The sequence below is a fragment of the Thunnus maccoyii genome, chromosome 18, assembly GCF_910596095.1.
Source record: "Thunnus maccoyii chromosome 18, fThuMac1.1, whole genome shotgun sequence".
NCBI lineage: Eukaryota > Metazoa > Chordata > Actinopteri > Scombriformes > Scombridae > Thunnus > Thunnus maccoyii.
Window position 1 is genome coordinate 11,921,097 of NC_056550.1, and position 19,134 is coordinate 11,940,230.

Here is a 19,134-nt window from a genome sequence, read left to right on the forward strand (position 1 = left end):
TCCTGTCCCAATACAAATCTGCTCACTACTTGAGATCTTCATGTTGGTTCCTACTAGTGGTTCCAAAATCTCACCTTGTCATAAGAGTGACTGAGCCTTTGCTCTACTCACCCCTCAGCTGCCTGATCTCAACCAGCGAGTTTCACATCTTCTCCAAACTGACTGTCATTTGTTGTATTTGTTTTTAAAATCATCTCATTTTATCTCTTAGATATGTTTGATTTTATGTAATTATTTAACATTATGTTACCATACTTTGTAATATTCTTTGTGATTAGTGCTATACAGTAAAAATAATTAATATGATTTTTAGGGTTTGAAAAACCAACCAGTGATTTAATGTTATGTCCATGTACAGTTTAAAATCACAATGTAGACTTTCTTTCAGATGGAGATACAGCATATATAGATATATGTACATATATTTTTTTCTCAAAGTTGAGATTTTGTGTTATAATACAAGCAGAAATAATTTCAATCGGTTGCTTTTTGAAAACTCTGATATCCAACAATTCAGAGTTGGCTGTGGTAAAGTTTTAATGTACTGTATGTGGTGATTATTCAGTTGTGTGCTGTGTTTTTGGTTGTAGTTTGTTTGCTTTGAGAATTTCTTGTGAATAATTAATATGTATAATATTGTTATTATTGTAATAAGAACAAAATCCAAGTTCATACAACTAAAATTCAGAGCATAAAACGTATCTTCTGAAGACATTTCAATCTCATTTGAATTCAAATTACATGAATCAAATTAATTCGGCTCGAGTCATGACTCTAAAGATTCATTATAATTGTATCAGTTCATCAAACTCAGGCAACTATGATTCAATCCGGGTCGCTGCTTCCTGTGAGGAGGAGTCAATGCAAAACATTAATGTCCTCCATCTATACATATCTGTCTGCAGAGAGGATGACAGAGAACAGTGGACACACAGTTGAACATGATGGGGTGTATGACAGGACTGCTGCTTTTAATGATCCTCAGGGCAGGTGATAAAAATCACAGATCTTGTGTTTAAACTGTCTTTAAAAACTTGCCAACACAGAAAGTGACTATTTTTCTTTTTTTGGTTTGACAGGTGTTGATGGTCAGACTCTGACAGAATCTGAACCAGCAGTTAAAAAGCCTGGAGAATCCCACAAACTGACCTGTACAGTCTCTGGATTCACAATCAGCAGCTACTACATGGCCTGGATCAGACAGGCTCCTGGAAAAGGACCTGAGTGGGTTGCATCTATCAGTAGTGGTGGTAGCACATACTACTCTCAGTCAGTCCAAGGCCGGTTCACCATCTCCAGAGACGACAGCAGACAGCAGCTGTATCTGCAGATGAACAGTCTGAAGACTGAAGATTCTGCTGTTTATTATTGTGCTCGAGACTCACAGTGACTGGAGTTGATTGAGCAGCTGTACAAAATCCTGCAGTACTCATCCTTACTGGGCTGATAGACTCAACCTTTCTCACTTGTTTTGTGTATTCAGCTGTATGGAAACTAAACTTTGTGGTCATACAATATGCAAAGACTAAAGAAAGGACCACATACATGTTCACATTTGTATAAACACACACACAAACACATTTGTATAGCTGTCTTAGTGAGGACATAAATGCCTATTCCCAACCTTTACCCTAAACTGAACCTAAACCCATTTCAGTCTTAACCCTCAAACAGCCCTTTGAAGGTCAGAAAGTGACAACAAGCTAAAATGTTCTCACTTTTTCAAAATGTCCTCACTTCCCAGGTCTAAAACTCAAATTGGTCCTCACAAAAACAATCATACAAGTACACGCTCCCACACACACACACACACACCACACACAAAAAAATACTAACTACACTGTAAACATGAGAAAGCTGACAGTGTTGGTGGTTGCTCAGTTCGGTTCCATGGAGTCCAGTGATCATTATATTGCAATGCTACTGAATGTTATTCATTATCCATGATGGAAATGTCCATAAAGCAGCCCTCTAAGTTAATATTAACATAGTAACTACAATCATGATCCACCACTATCATGTCATTAGTGATTATACTAGAATTTGCACAGTTTGCACAACTTGATCTCATATTACATTTAAAATAAAAGCAGAAAAAACATTATTTGAGAAAGCTGACAGTAGTTTCATTAAATGCAGAGAAATTGTGTTACAATTGAGTGTATAATGAAATTACCATTTCTAATGAAATATTGAACAATAAATATCAAGTATGTTGTTGGGTTTGAAATGAATATTAGTCTGTAACCACAATGTTTACAAGCACGTTTGTGACAACAAATAACACTGAAAAGAACTCCGTATGGATTACAGTGAAAAAAGATGCAGATTAAAAGTTTCATCAAGGCTCATACAACATACTCTTTGAGTAGTCTCCAGTTAGACCAACATTAATGCTTCATGTGTTTGATTCTATGCAAACTCAGTGATCCTCCTTGTTTCTCAGCTATAAAAACTTCACATCAGACTGTCAGTGGAGATCACAGCACATCAGTTTCACCATAAACCATGTTCTCTGTAGCTCTGCTGCTGCTGTTGGCAGCTGGATCCTGTGAGTCTCTCTGGATTTGTCATAGTCAGCAGTTCTTCGTTTGTTTTGATATTTTGTCACAACATATTGTCTTCTTTTAACAGGTGTGAAGTGTGAACAGTTGACACAGCCAGCCTCAGTGACTGTGCAGCCAGGTCAACGTCTGACCATCACCTGTCAGGTCTCTTATTCTGTTAGCAGCTATTGGACAGCTTGGATCAGACAGCCTGCAGGGAAAGGACTGGAGTGGATTGGAAGTAGAATTGGATCCACCACAGCCTACAAAGATTCACTAAAGAACAAATTCAGTATCGACTTAGACTCTTCCAGCAACACAGTGACTCTAAACAGACAGAATGTGCAGCCTGAAGACACTGCTGTGTATTACTGTGCCAGATACCCACAATAACACAAACCATCAGCAGACCTGAACAAAAACCCCTCAGTGCCTGAACACTTGTAACATGAAGCCACCAGAGGAGGAGCCCTCAGACCACTAATGATTTCAACACCAGTTCACTGTTACAGTAACAGGAAACAGTATTTGATCATATTTAACCATAAAAAGAAAAATAAATATTACATGATACATAATTATAATAATATTAAATAATACAGTGGAGGCATTTATCAAAAAGTGTTCTCTCTTCCTGACTCACAATATTTATATTTCAAGTGGTGAATTTGTTGCAGCATTATTTCAACTGACAACTACACTTTGAAAGCTCTTCATCTAAGAAGAAATGAAACATAAATAATCTTTCTTTATGTGACTTTTAATTTTAGTTTTTTGGCTCCACATAAATTACTTTTGTCAGTCTGGACTAACAATGAGAGGAAGGACTGAACAGGACAAGAAATGTAACATTTTCTCCTTTTACTCATGAGAATACAAGAGCTTTACAAAACACTTTCACAGTCTTTGGTACGATCTGTCTCCAGTATAGATGCAAACATTACAGGTGACCTCAGTAGATCAAAATATTAGCAAACTGTAAATAAGTTAAATATGCTGTGGTATTAAAATAAAATAATGTCATTAATAACTGACAACTATCATTTTCTTGGTCTGAATGATTATAAATTAAAACACGTTTTATGTCTTAGTCCTATGTGTATTGAAGATTAATATTGACCTTTTTTTTTTTTTTTTTTTTTTTTTTTTACATATTTACCCGTTTCTTTTTACATATTTTTCACATATTCTCATCAGTTTTCTTCACTTATATTCCTACTGGGGTTTTCTTTCCCCCTGACATCCTGAATGTTATGAGCACTTTGTCAGAAAAACAAAAAAAGCAACATTTGTTCAAGAGGTACTTTTTCTATTAACACTTAATGATAATAAGTATGAACTTTATATTGAAATTATTATTGCAAATTTTCAGTATTTCAATCCCGTTCTCTCTTTGCTGTGAGGAGGAGTCAATGCAAAACCTTGATGTCTTCCACCTCTACTTATCTGACTGCAGAGAGGATGACAGAGAACAGTGGACACACAGTTTAACATGATGGACTATAGGACAGGACTGCTGCTTTTAACTATCTGCTGGGCAGGTGAAGATTTCCACTGATCTTGAATTGAAGTTGTTGTTAAAAAGTTACCAGCTTAAAGAAACTGATTATTTTCCTTTTTCTGTCTTGACAGGTGTTGATGGTCAGACTCTGACAGAATCTGAACCAGCAGTTAAAAAACCTGGAGAATCCCACAAACTGACCTGTACAACATCTGGATTGTCATTCAGTAGCCACTGGATGGCCTGGATCAGACAGGCTCCTGGAAAAGGACTGGAGTGGATTGCTTATATCAACAGTGATGGTAGTACCAAATCCTACTCTCAGTCAGTTCAAGGCCGGTTCACCATCTCCAGAGACAACAGCAGAGAGCAGCTGTATCTGCAGATGAACAGTCTGAAGACTGAAGATTCTGCTGTTTATTATTGTGCTCGAGACTCACAGTGACTGGAGTTGGTTGAGCAGCTGTACAAAATCCTACAATACTCATCTTCTGGGCTGGTAGCATTTAGTAATCGAGTATGTTTAGTAATAAATTACAGCAACATTTGTCTCTGCATTATGTAAAGTTGTGTGTTCCTCAAAAATATTCTTTACTAAACATGAGAAACATCAACTTTCATGATACATTTGTCTGGGTGTGAAATAAAGAAAATACAAACTACTATAAATAATAATAGAGATGTTTAAGAATAATTAGCATTTCTGTAAATTAAGACATAATGTCTACAAATTATGTGGAATCATAAAATCAAGGAGTAAAAAAAAGTTGCAGTTTCCTTTATAAAATCACTAGAGGTCAGTGTCAAGTTTCTCTCTCCTCTTTTACAATAACGAAACACTCAGATCTGCTTTTCTCATTGATATTAACAGACTGACACTTGAGCCAAATCCTTATCTCGTCTAGGGCACCAAAATGGCTAGAGCCGGCCCTGAGTTCACTGTTACAATAATAGGAAACAGTCTTTGAACACATTTAACCGTGAAAAAAGTAAAACGAAATAACATGACTTATTATGATATATAATTATAATAATATTAAATAATACAGTGGAAGCATTTACCAAAAAGTGTTCTTCCTGACTCACAATATTTATATTTCAAGCGATGAATTAGTTGCAGCATTATTTCAACTGACAACTACACTTTAAAAGCTCTTCATCTAACAAGAAATGAAACATAAATAATCTTTAGAGTGACTCTAAACGGACAGAATGTGCAGCCTGAAGACACTGCTGTGTATTACTGTGCCAGAGACCCACAATAACACAAACCATCAGCAGACCTGAACAAAAACCCCTCAGTGCCTGAACACTTGTAACATGAAGCCACCAGAGGAGGAGCCCTCAGACCACTAATGATTTCAACACTAGTTCACAATAACGGGAAAGAGTCTTTGAACACATTTAACCATGAAAAAAGTAAAACATATACAACATGATTTATTATAATACATAATTATTTAAATATTAAATAAGTCAATGGAGGCATTTACCAAAAAGTGTTCTTCTTCCTGACTTGCGGTATTTATATTTTAACAACATTTTCTCCTTTTACTCGTGAGAATACAAGAGCTTTACAGCACTTTCACAGTCTTTAGTATGATCTGTCTCCAGTATAGATGCAAACATTACAGGTGACCTCAGTAGATCAAAATATTAGCAAAATGCAAATAAGTTAAATAAGCTGTGGTATTAAAATAAGATAAAGTTATAAACAACTAACAACAGTGTTACTTCTTTCTTGCTCCTCTGCACTATTATTAATGATTATAAATTAAAACAGGTGATTTGATGTCTTCGTCCTCTGCATATTGTAGATTAATGTTCACCATTTTTAAAAATGGTTCATCAGATTTTAGATGTCCTTTCTTGTAGGCAGCCATTAGTTTTTGTTCATGTGTATGAAAATCATTTTAGTTATCTGAGGTGAGATTCATCTCATGTTTTAGCAAAGTTAAGATTTTGTGTCATGATAATTCAGTTGTGAGTGTGTTAAAAATATGTATTTGTTGAGTGATACTCTGATATCCAACAACACGAGATGGTTGCAACTCAAACTTCAAACACAAAATTCAACTTTTGGAGACAATTCTGATTAAATAGAAGTTTCAAATATAGATTGCCTAATTCAAAATTAATTTAGCTTGTGTTGAAATTATTACATTATTGTTTTGCACAACAAACAAAAGGCCAAATTCTATCCTCCATGTGAGGACGAGTCAATTCAAAACTTGGTTGACTTCCAACTTCACTGATCCAACTGCAAATAAAATGAGAAAATTGTTTAGTTTCCACTGCGACTTTTGTTTTGTGCAAGGTAAAAGAGTATTGCACATTTTAAAAACTTCAATGCAGTTCTCTCCTTGCTGTGAGGAGGAGTTAATGCAAAACCTTGATGTCTTCCACCTCTACTTATCTGACTGATGAGAGGATGACAGAGAACAGTGGACACACAGTTTAACATGATGGACTATAGGACAGGACTGCTGCTTTTAACTATCTGCTGGGCAGGTGAAGATCTTCACATATCTTGAGTTGAAGTTGTTGTTAAAAAGTTACCATCTTAAATCAACTAATTATTTTTCTTTTTCATCTTGACAGGTGTTGATGGTCAGACTCTGACAGAATCTGAACCAGTAGTTAAAAAGCCTGGAGAATCCCACAAACTGACCTGTACAACATCTGGATTGTCATTCAGCAGCTATGCTATGGTCTGGGTCAGACAGGCTCCTGGAAAAGGACTGGAGTGGATTGCACTTATCAGCAATGGTGGTGGTAGCTACATCTACTACTCTCAGTCAGTTCAAGGTCGGTTCACCATCTCCAGAGACAACAGCAGAGAGCAGCTGTATCTGCAGATGAACAGTCTGAAGACTGAAGATTCTGCTGTTTATTATTGTGCTCGAGACTCACAGTGACTGAGTTGGTTGAGCAGCTGTACAAAATCCTACAGTACTCATCAGACCCCCTTAACTCACATGAATCATGTATTTTCTCAGCTCAGGTGGTTCAAGAAAATGATGTAATTCCTTCAGACCCAAACATCTTTTTAGGAACCAGTGATATTATAATTTGGTTTTTAAAGTATATTTCCTGAGAGAGAGCATAATTTTTAATGATAACTCTTAATAAAGATTTGATTTCTCTTCTCATGTAAGAAAAAACTTTTTTTGTTGTTGTTTTTACATGAATTTCAGTATGTGAGCAGCTCTCTAGAGGCTCAAATATCTGCAACACTGAAAACATTAAAATGCCAAAGTTGATATTTGCCAATTTGCAATTTTCACTATATAAAAGTGACAATGGAGCAACATCGTAAAAAAACTCATCATGTCAAACCAAGTCAAAAAATTTACTTTCAGTATTTCCAGAAAAATGTCCGTTTAACACCATTAAACACTCAGAATACACAGTCTCTCTTTATTAACTCAAACATGTTCTTTTGTAGCTTTGTGTTTCCTCCCACATGCGGCTCTGATCTCTAAAGCTCCTCTTAGACATGCACCTCTTTACATTAATCTTGTTGATTTTTTACCGTGTCAGTCACATGTCCGAAGAAGCAGCAGGGTCAATTTTATGTAAATCTGAGTGCCTGTCAATCCATGTCTGAAAAGAGTTTAAATTGTCAGTTGCTGTAAATGTGTTTGTCTGTGTTGTGGAGAATAAAAAACAAAAACTGTAAGAAAACATTCTAAATAATAATAGTTTTTCCATAAACTTGCATCATAATATATGTGTTCCTATTAAAAGTGTCAGAATTTCTGCAGGATCCTTCTTTTATAGCCTGTCAGTGTCCTTCTTTATGCAAAGTGAACTTCCTCACAGTCTGCTATAAACACTTGATATCATGCTGTCAGTTGCAGCAGAAGAAGAGAAGCTCTCATCAGATCACCTTCAATACCAACCATGTTCTCTGTAGCTCTGCTGCTGCTGCTGCTGCTGGATCCTGTGAGTCTCACTGAGGCAGAGACACTGACAGTATGATCACAGCACACTGACTGTTCACTGTTGTTACACTGATTCAATACTCAACATGTTTTCCTCCACAGGTGTGAAGTGTGAACAGTTGACACAGCCAGCCTCAGTGACTGTGCAGCCAGGTCAACGTCTGACCATCACCTGTCAGGTCTCTTATTCTGTGAGCGATTATGCTACAGCTTGGATCAGACAGCCTGCAGGGAAAGAACTGGAGTGGATTGGAAGTGCACGTGTTGGATACACCACAGACTACAAAAGAACTATTCACTAAAGAACAAGTTCAGTATCGACTTAGACTCTTCCAGCAACAGAGTGACTCTAAATGGACAGAATGTGCAGCCTGAAGACACTGCTGTGTATTACTGTGCCAGACACCCACAATAACACAAACCATCAGCAGACCTGAACAAAAACCCCTCAGTGCCTGAACACTTGTAACATGAAGCCACCAGAGGAGGAGCCCTCAGACCACTAATGAGTTCAACACTAGTTCACTGTTACAGTAAAGAGAGAAACAGCCTTTAGATTTTTCTAAATGTTTATCTTAATTTAATTTGGCAGCAACTGTTTCCATCTATGTAAAGACTTTGACATTATAATCACTGATACATGACACTCAGTGAAACTCAGTGAATTACACTATTATACATTATTCAACATTAAATTGTTCAATTAATTAAATAAATTCAGTTGCCAACTTGTCTTCAAAAGCTCATCATCTGACAAGAAATCAGTCTAAAGAAATGCAGCTTCTCTCCCAAAACGCCATTATTTGAAAATAAACAACATTCAATCTGAATCATAAACCACCAACCTGATGTTAATGTTATAGTAATTAGTCAAACTACAGAAAATTTTGCTTTCATCATCAGTCTAAGTGTGTTTGTCAGCAATTCAAATTCTTCTTTTGAGTTATTTTAATAAGGTGTATACAGTATTGATCTCATCCAGCCAGACTCAATGGTTGTGCAGCCTGGACAGTCTTTGACCATCACCTGTCAGGTCTCTGGTTATTCTCTGACTGATAGCAGCTATGCAACAGGTTGGATCAGACAGCGTGAAGGAAAACCAGTGGATTGGATTTTGAATTGGTGGGGAGGAGGCAGAATTGATCCAAATAATGTTCTGAAGAACAAGTTCTTCACCACACAAACCTTTCTTCTAGAAAAGTGACATTAACTGAATCTGCAGCCTGATGACACAACTGTTTATTTCTGTGCACATGTAAACTCTACAGTGATACAAACCACCAGCAGGCCAGAACAAATACCCTAATTTCCCTCATATCATTGATACATGAGTTCAACTTAACATGTACCATACAGACAGTCTTTCTGACTATTTTTGGGTCTCTGGATGTGATATTGTATTCCACATGGAAGGACAAGTCATAACTTCAACTATAACAGACTTCCAGTAAATGAGCCACTCCCTCCCCATGATACTGTGATGCAAATCTTCAGTGTGTGCAGTGTACATCTGTCCTGCTGACTGGTCTTGTTGTTCTTGTGGAGCATCAGAGGTCACATCTCCAGCCTCAGGATGATGAACACACTCACTCTTCTGCTGGTTGCTCTCTCTCTGTCCTGTGAGTTCTCCTGCTTCTTGTTGTTTTATCTTTTATCAGACAACATCAACTGATGGTCAGTCAGTGATACCAGAAAACTTCCCAGATGACTGTTTGTCTCACTATCTTCTGTGGTTCATCTCTCCTTTCATCTCATCAGGTTGTACAGGTCAGAGTATGGAGTCCATTCCTTCCAGTTCAGTGGTGAAAAAGCCTGGTGAGACTCTCAGTCTCTCCTGCAGGGGATCTGGCTTCACATTTAGCTGCTGCAGTATGCACTGGATCAGACAACCTGCAGGAAAAGCACTGGGATGGATGGGGCGCATTTATAGCGATGCAAGTGGAACTGATTATTCCAGCAGTGTGCAAGGACGAATAGAAATCACCAGAGATAACAGCAACAACATGGTGTATCTGAGACTGTCCAACCTAAAGCCAGAGGACTCTGCTGTGTATTACTGTGCCAAATACACACTGGTTAAAGTAAGCAGAGAGGCTTTACAAAAACTCCACAGATGATGTTTTTACAAAGACCCACAGGTGGCAGTAGAAGATATGGTTTGGAATAAAACTAACTAAGGAGAATAATGACAAAGCCTCTAAACATGTAAACACACACACACATGAATGCACACTGTGAAAGCAACAGCTGATGTTGGTATTTGTGACTTCCTGTTTTTTAGGGTTATATGTACCTTTTTATAAAAGTAATGGTTAATAATGATCCCATAAATTGTTTTGTACAGTAGGTCTGAAATTACAAACATACTGTAAATTGACATTTATGAATAATATATAAATGGCCCACAAATACTGCTGATCAGAATATATGAATGAATCTAAATTGGGTAAGAATTCATGTTAAAGTGGAATAAGCTGAGATCATCTTCATCATAAATGTTAAAATTATTATTAAAATATAGAAATATGTTCTAAATGTCCCAGTTTTTGATTTTTTTATCTAGAGATATGTGTGATGTGGTGTGTTTCTCTTTGAGGAGGAGGAGTCAATGCAAATCTCTGATCTCTTTCATCTCTACATATGTGTTGCAGAATGAATGACAGAGACTAAATCACTGACATACACGCTGCAGACTGGACAGAGACAATGTGCTTTTACAATGATCAGACCTGATTATTTGGTTGTTTTTCTCATCCTGTCAATTAACTGGACAGGTAAGAACCATTGTTGTTTTTCTGACGACCTGGTATAAAGATGTTATGGCTGCATGACAGTAGCTAATAAACAGTTTAACTTTCTGTAGGTGCTGAGGGTCAAACACTGATTGAGTCTGAATCAGTGGTTAAAAGGTCTGGAGAATCCCACAGACTGACCTGCACATATTCAGGATTCAGTAGCCATTACTGGAATGCTTGGATTAAACAGGCTGGTGGAAAAGGACTGGAGTGGGTTGCTACTATCAGTGAGACCAGTAGCTACATCTACTACTCTGAGTCAGTGAAAGGCCGGTTCACCATCTCCAGAGACAACAACAGAGAGCAGGTGTATCTGCAGATGAACAGTCTGAAGACTGAAGATTCTGCTGTTTATTATTGTGCTCGAGAGCCACAGTAGTCATCCTTACTGGGCTGATAGACCCTAACTATCTCACTTGTTTTGTGTGTTCAGTTGTATGGAAATAATAAAGTAGAGTAATACAGTACAGTATGTAAAGAGTAAATGCTGGACCATACAGTCACATGCAAAAACACGCACATACACATTAACAAACAGTAAAAACCGAAAAGAAGTTATTCAAGACTTAAAACATCTATTTTTCTCCTCCGTGTATCACTGACAACAGTTCTAAGTTCAGTTCAGTTCAGTTTTAATCCATCTTAACAGATGTATCATTGTAATAATAATGATTTACTTTATACTACTACAAATAACACTAATGCAGAACTATACTTATTTATCTATTTTAAAACCATAGCATTACTAGAGCCAAGGACTAACTAGTGTTTATTTAAACTCTTTAAGCAGAGAAAGGGTGCATACACTTTTATATTGTTTAATATGTTGCCAGAAATTTGTGGCTTTTTCCCTTGAAAGTCAGATAATAACTGAACCTGTACAATGGGCTACAAATTTGGACAATCCAGTGTACATTACTCGACTACCTGACAGAGATAAGATCCTGATTAAGGACAGGAGAAGGTTTGAAGAAATGATATGATATGATCTGAGAAATGATGGTTAGACAATCTGATAAAACAGCTTTATTATCTCAGACATGTTCTTGTGTATCTCTGATGTTCTCTGTAGCTGAGGCAGAATGGAAAAATTAAATTGTCTGTTTATTTGACTTCAAATGCATTTGTCTGACTTGTGTTAGAGGTTTTGTGAAGAATGAAAGAACATTAACTTTAAGTTACTGTTTTAAATAATACATTTGTATGTGTCAAAATAAATGCTAATAACACAATTCCAAGTTGACTATGTGTGACACAACAGTCCATCCTTCTTTTATAGCCTGTCAGTATCCTTCTTTATGCAAAATGAACTTCCTCACAGTCTGCTATAAACACTTGATATCATGCTGTCAGTTGCAGCAGAAGAAGAGAAGCTCCCATCAGATCACCTTCAATACCAATCATGTTCTCTGTAGCTCTGCTGCTGCTGCTGGCTGCTGGATCTTGTGAGTCTCACTGGATTTGTCATAGTCAGCAGTTCTTCTTTATTTTGATATTTTGTCACAAAACATTTTCTTCTTTCAACAGGTGTGAAGTGTGAACAGTTGACACAGCCAGCCTCAGTGACTGTGCAACCAGGTCAACGTCTGACCATCACCTGTCAGGTCTCTTATTCTCTCGGCTATTGGACAGCTTGGATCAGACAGCCTGCAGGGAAAGGACTGGAGTGGATTGGAAGTAGATATACTGGAGGCTCTGCCTACAAAGATTCACTAAAGAACAAGTTCAGTATCAACTTAGACTCTTCCAGCAAAACAGTGACTCTAAATGGACAGAATGTGCAGCCTGAAGACACTGCTGTGTATTACTGTGCCAGAGACCCACAATAACACAAACCATCAGCAGACCTGTACAAAAACCCCTCAGTGCCTGAACATTTGTAACATGAAGCCACCAGAGGAGGAGCCCTCAGACCACTAATGATTTCAACACCAGTTCACTGTTACAATAGCAGGAAACAGGCATTGAATCGTGCTTTCTGATAAATTCCAAATTCACAACTTACTAAGTTTATGAGAAAATATAATGAAATTCAGATAATTCAGTTTCCATAAAGTCCAAAACATAATAAATCTTAAATTAATATTCAGAACATATATCCACTGAGATAATACAATAATTTACTTTAATTTATATACCTGTAACCCTGATAAAAAACACTGAAGGGTTAATTCATTTGAAGAAAGAAAAAATGATAAGAGAGGAATTCAATTCCAAAGACAAAAATGGCTTTTTAAATCATTATCACCAGTATTAGCAGTATTCTGACAATAATTTAATGGAATAACTTAATTATCCTATTTATACAACATATACATATCTTATGTATACAACAAATTATAACCAGAAAACATTGTATTTCATGACTATATTCAGTTTTGTTAAAAAAGTGTCAGTAATATTACCTTTACTGTTAATGTACATCTCAACTTGTCTGAAATGGTTTAATAAATATATTACAAAGTACATCGACTTTTTTTTTGAAGATATTCCTTGACATCATTCTGTTCAGTAAGACTTCAAAAGCTAAACTAAAAAAAGAGAAAAAGATTACCTTTGAAAATGGCACCATAAACAGCTCACATGCTGAGAGAGATTTTTCTGCCCAGTCAAGCCACCAGAAACAATCTGTTTCTGAAAACCTGATTTTCTTCTGTTTTTTTGGCTCCTTTGGCCTTGAACTGACCTAAACTTGAACCAAATGCTAGAGATGAGTATGGGCAACACATTTTTCAACAAGACAACTTACAAAGTTTTCCACTAAAGAGTTATGAAAACTATTAGAAGCTTTTTTTAACAGTAACTGTTTCCATCAATTTAGATTGGACAATAAAAACAGTGATATTCTATGAAACATATAATACAGTGAAAATTAAACACTACTATACTTTATTAAACCTTTATAGTGATTGAAATAATTAATCTGTGCACAGTATCTCTGAGTTTTTGCCTCTTGTTTGTATGTGTAGTCTCTGCTCTCCAGGTCTCTGAGGTAGAGACGAGGTTGTGTGGTCCAGGGCCTACCAGTGTTTGGCAGCACCTGGAAGCTGCTTGGCATCTTCCTGGATCTATGTTCTTCATATACAGTATTTTTGCACTCTATCTAATGTTGTCATCCTGTTTCTCCATAGTGTGTTTTTACTGTCAAAAATAATAAAATGAATAAAAGCTGAATTCCATTTTGCTGCTTCAGTTTTAAAGGGTTGGTGTCATGGAAAACAAGAAAAATGAGCTTTGGGATGGATTAGGATGACGGTGAGGACCTCCTGTGCTGTAAAATTACTCTGTGCTATCTCCTCAGTCTTTCTAAGTTATTTGAAATTTTGAAATTTGCGGCTCAAGAGCTGAAGGCGTTGAGGTGGAACTCGTTTGTACTTCACACCAGAAAGTCAAATAAAATATGCTAGGAAGCTTTAGCATGAGCCCACCACTGCCGTAACCTCTTTAGTCGGAGTTTGCATTTCGTCCAGATGTTTACATCAGGAATGGCTGAAATTCATTTTTGGAGACAATCTTCCCTCCATCATTGGGAAGTGGTTGTGTGTGTGTGTGTTCCAACTGTCTGCTTAACAAGACTCAGTACTTCAGAGGATTTTCAACTTTTTCATCTTCAATCTTTGGATGAAGTTTTAAAACAAGTTCACTCATAAACATTGTTTCTTTCCACTCAGCTGAAGGTATTTAATATATCTGTGCTAAAGCTAAACTAGTGACCTGTTGAAAAAATACTGTTGCTTTGTTATGAAACTTAGATGCAATCTTGCCGTTCTGAAACATCCTGTTAAAATCTCAACTGTTCAACAGCATGATGAACAGTATTCATGATCAGACTCCAGTTCATAGACTGCAATATACTGTCTCATGTTTCCAGCAGCAGCCATTACTCCATGTAAAGATGCGGCATAAGGGAACTGCATTATTCATTAGGTAGTATTCTGATTGGCTGGGGTGAAGGTGGGGGCCACACCTCCAGCCAGTCGGAGTAGCTTGCCAGTAATAATGCTGATTTTATGTAAATAGTTTCTGAAACAGCCTGTTGGAGGACAGAGGTGAATCTGGACTATAAGGACAGATGGATTTAGAGAAATCTAAACAACTTTCGGTAAATAAAATGTTACAGATATGTTTAAAATAGACTTGGTATTTATAAAAATGAGTCAAAAAAAGGCCATAATACCAGATCTTTAAGGTTCCTGATATGGTGAATGCTGGCTCACTGTCACACTGTCATGGATAACTGGTAGACTGGGACACATAATCAAAATTCTACATGAATTAAAACTGCACAAATCAAATTTATTTGTCTAGGGTCATAACCCTCACTGCACATTATGTCTGAGTCCAACAAACAACAGGTCTAATGGTCAAATCCAATCTGGTTCTCTCTCCCTGTGAGGAGGAGTCAATGCAAAACCTTGATGTCTTCCACCTCTACTTATCTGACTGCAGAGAGGATGACAGAGAACAGTGGACACACAGTTTAACATGATGGACTATAGGACAGGACTGCTGCTTTTAACTATCTGCTGGGCAGGTGAAGATCTTCACAGATCTTTATTTGACATATTTACATTTGTATTACCAACTTGATGCATGTTAGACTCTTTTTTCTGTCTTGACAGGTGTTGATGGTCAGACTCTGACAGAATCTGAACCAGCGGTTAAAAAGCCTGGAGAATCCCACCGATTGACCTGTACAACATCTGAATTCACCTTCAGCAACCACTGGATGGGTTGGATTAGACAGGCTTCTGGAAAAGGACTGGAGTGGATTGCACTTATCAGTGATGGTGGTAGCGACACATACTACTCTCAGTCAGTTCAAGGCTGGTTCACCATCTCCAGAGACGACAGCAGAGAGCAGCTGTATCTGCAGATGAACAGTCTGAAGACTGAAGATTCTGCTGGCTGGAGTTGGTTGAGCAGCTGTACAAAATCCTACAGTACTCATCTTCTGGGCTGCTAGCATTTAGTAATACAGTATGTTTAATAATGAATTACAGCAACATTTGTCTCTGCATTACTTAAAGTTGTGTGTTCCTCAACAATATTCTTTTCTAAACATGAGAAACATCAAACTTCATGATACATTTGTCTGGGTGTGAAATAAAGAAAATAAAAACTACTACAAATAATAATAGAGATGTTTAAAAAAATATTTCTGTAAATTAAGACAACAATATGTCTATACATTATGTGGAATCATAATATGAGGGGATAAAAAGTTGTAGTTTCCTTTACAGAATCACTAGAGGTCAGTGTCAAGTTTCTCTCTTTGCTTTTGCAATAAGGAAACACTCAGATCTGCTTTTCTTGAACCCTGTACTGAGCTAAAGCCTGACACAACTGTTTGACATGTTCATGGCGTTGAAATGTACAAAAGTCATTTGTGACTCTCAGTCTCACATTATTAATGTCCTCAGGTCAACTAATTCACAATTATGCAACACAGTCATCTGAGTACCACTGATGTATGACTGAGCTTTAAGTTAGTTACATTTCATTAGAAAAAATTTATAATATACATATAATTTAAAAATCTGACTCTTCCATCACGTACTGTAGCTTCATTGAAACCATTGCTGAGAGAAGACAGCAGTAATCTATAAAGTCCAAGTTTCTCTGTGTGTCTGTTTCTTCAAACATTTGAAAACACTGAAACCATTCAACGTCTTTCATGCAAACTCAACTTTTCATATTAACATGATCCTGCTGCTGTTGTTGTATTTCTGTTTGAATAAGTAAGTAAAGTCAACAAATAATTAAAAAATGTAATGAAATTAGGATATCATATGTAAAGCAGAGGTGATTTCCAGGTGTGTTTTCACTTTGCAGAAATAACAATCACCAGACTCTTCTATTAGTCTCCAGTTAGACCAACATTAATGCTTCATGTGTTTGATTCTATGGAAACTCAGTCATCCTCCTTGTTTCTCAGATATAAAAACTTCACATCAGACTGTCAGTGGAGATCACAGCACATCAGTTTCACCATAAATCATGTTCTCTGTAGCTCTGCTGCTGCCGTTGGCAGCTGGATCCTGTTAGTCTCTCTGGATTTGTCATAGTCAGCAGTTCTTCTTTTGCAGTGTAACTTGATAATTTGTCACACAAAATTTTCTTCTTTCAACAGGTGTGAAGTGTGAACAGTTGACACAGCCAGCCTCAGTGACTGTGCAGCCAGGTCAACGTCTGACCATCACCTGTCAGGTCTCTTATTCTGTTAGTGGCTATTACACACATTGGATCAGACAGCCTGCAGGGAAAGAACTGGAGTGGATTGGAATGAGAAGTACTGGAGGCTCTGACTACAAAGATTCACTGAAGAACAAGTTCAGTATCGACTTAAACTCTTCCAGCAACAGAGTGACTCTAAACGGACAGAATGTGCAGCCTGAAGACACTGCTGTGTATTACTGTGCCAGAGACCCACAATAACACAAACCATCAGCAGACCTGGACAAAACCCCTCAGTGCCTGAACACTTGTAACATGAAGCCACCAGAGGAGGAGCCCTCAGACCACTAATGAGTTCAACACCTGTTCACGATAAAGGGAAAGAGTCTTTGAACACATTTAATCATGAAAAAAGCAAAACATATATAACATGATATATAATTATAATAATATTAAATAATACAGTGGTGGCATTTACCAAAAAGTGTTCTCTCTTCCTGACTCACAACATTTATATTTCAAGTGGTGAATTTGTTGCTGCATTATTTCAGTTGACATTACAGGTGACCTCAGTAGATCAAAATATTAGCAAACTGTAAATAAGTTAAATAGGCTGTGGTATTAAAATAAAATTAAGTTATAAACAACTAACAACAGTGTTACTTCTTTCTTGCTCCTCTGCACTATTATTAATGATTATAAATTAAAACAGGTTGTTTGATGTCTTAGTCCTCTGCATGTTGTAGATTAATGTTCACCATTTTTAAAAATGGTTCATCAGATTTTAGATGTCCTTTCTCGTAGGCAGCCATTGGTTTTTGTTCATGTGTATGAAAATCATTTTAATTATCTGAGGTGAGATTCATCTCATGTTTTAGCAAAGTTAAGATTTTGTGTCATGATAATTCAGTTGCGAGTGTGTTAAAAATATGTATTTGCTGAGTGATACTCTGATATCCAACAACACGAGATGGTTGCAACTCAAACTTCGAACACAAAATTCAACTTTTGAAGACAATTTTGATTAAGTAGAAGTTTCAAATATTGATTGCCTAATTCAAAATTAATTTAGCTTGTGTTGAAATTATTACATTATTGTTTTCCACAACAAACAAAAGGCCAAATTCTATCCTCCCTGTGAGGACAAGTCAATTCAAAACTTGGTTGACTTCCAACTTCATTGATCAAACTGCAAAGAAAATGACAAATTGTTTAGTTTCTACTGCAACTTTTGTTTTACATGAAGTAAAAGAGTTTATATTTCTGATTGGATATTTTATTATTATTGACTAAAGAAGATAGAGATAAATGATATCCATATACTGAGAGGTTACATATTTTTGACGTATTTTCATCAGTTTTCTTCACTTTTATGCCTACTGGGGTTTTCTTTTGTCTGAAGTTCTGAATATGAATTATGAAAAGTTTGTGAGAGAGATAAAGGATAAAAGAAATAAAACAAAGTATAACAGTATAAAAAACATTTTTTCAGGAGTTACTTTTTTGTATTAAAACTTCATTATCATGTTGAAGCTTTTCAGTATTGCACATTTTAAAAAGTTCAATCCAGTTCTCTGCTTGCTGTGAGGAGGAGTCAATGCAAAACCTTGATGTCTTCCACCTCTACTTATCTGACTGCAGAGAGGATGACAGAGAACAGTGGACACACAGTTTAACATGATGGACTATAGGACAGGACTGCTGCTTTTAACTATCTGCTGGGCAGGTGAAGATCTTCACTGATCTTGAGTTGAAGTTGTTGTTTAAAAGTTACCAGCTTAAAGAAACTGATTATTTTCCTTTTTCTGTCTTGACAGGTGTTGATGGTCAGACTCTGACAGAATCTGAACCAGCAGTTAAAAAGCCTGGAGAATCCCACCAACTGACCTGCACAACATCTGGATTGTCATTCAGTGGCTACTGGATGTCCTGGGTCAGACAGGCTCCTGGAAAAGGACCGGAGTGGATTGCAGCTATCAAATATGACAGTGCTGAGATCTACTACTCTCAGTCAGTTCAAGGCCGGTTCACCATCTCCAGAGACAACAGCAGAGAGTAGCTGTATCTGCAGATGAACAGTCTGAAGACTGAAGATTCTGCTGTTTATTATTGTGCTCGAGACTCACAGTGACTGAGTTGGTTGAGCAGCTGTAAAAAATCCTACAATA

General features: G+C 36.9%; 1 protein-coding gene and 3 gene segments (V, D, J or C); all 4 read left to right on the forward strand.

The window, feature by feature from the left end:
* The first annotated feature begins 857 nt into the window (after positions 1-857).
* LOC121883894 (immunoglobulin mu heavy chain-like) lies at positions 858-10,111 on the forward strand. Its single transcript, XM_042392352.1, has 6 exons — positions 858-990; positions 6,649-6,953; positions 7,905-7,995; positions 8,097-8,238; positions 9,540-9,613; positions 9,753-10,111. The coding sequence occupies exons 1-6, from the start codon at positions 942-944 to the stop codon at positions 10,109-10,111; spliced, it is 1,020 nt and encodes a 339-aa protein (XP_042248286.1). The 5' UTR covers positions 858-941.
* On the forward strand, positions 1,789-2,939 carry LOC121883782. The segment is given in 2 exon segments: positions 1,789-2,551; positions 2,635-2,939. Coding segments are annotated over 2 exon segments (348 nt in total).
* A 2,051-nt stretch (positions 10,112-12,162) lies between the features above and the next one.
* Positions 12,163-17,346, forward strand: LOC121883778. The segment is given in 2 exon segments: positions 12,163-12,234; positions 16,923-17,346. Coding segments are annotated over 2 exon segments (348 nt in total).
* Positions 17,347-18,643: 1,297 nt separating this feature from the next.
* On the forward strand, positions 18,644-19,134 carry LOC121883809. The segment is given in 2 exon segments: positions 18,644-18,692; positions 18,784-19,134. Coding segments are annotated over 2 exon segments (291 nt in total).

Excerpts from the sequence above, each read along its gene's own strand:
- LOC121883894 (XM_042392352.1), top strand. The coding sequence starts at position 942 with ATGATGGGGTGTATGACAGGACTGCTGCTTTTAATGATCCTCAGGGCA. Across the intron at positions 6,954-7,904 it reads CTGTTTATTATTGTGCTCGA|TTGCAGCAGAAGAAGAGAAG; the intron begins GACTCACAGTGA and ends TCATGCTGTCAG. Across the intron at positions 7,996-8,096 it reads TGCTGCTGCTGCTGGATCCT|GTGTGAAGTGTGAACAGTTG; the intron begins GTGAGTCTCACT and ends TTTCCTCCACAG.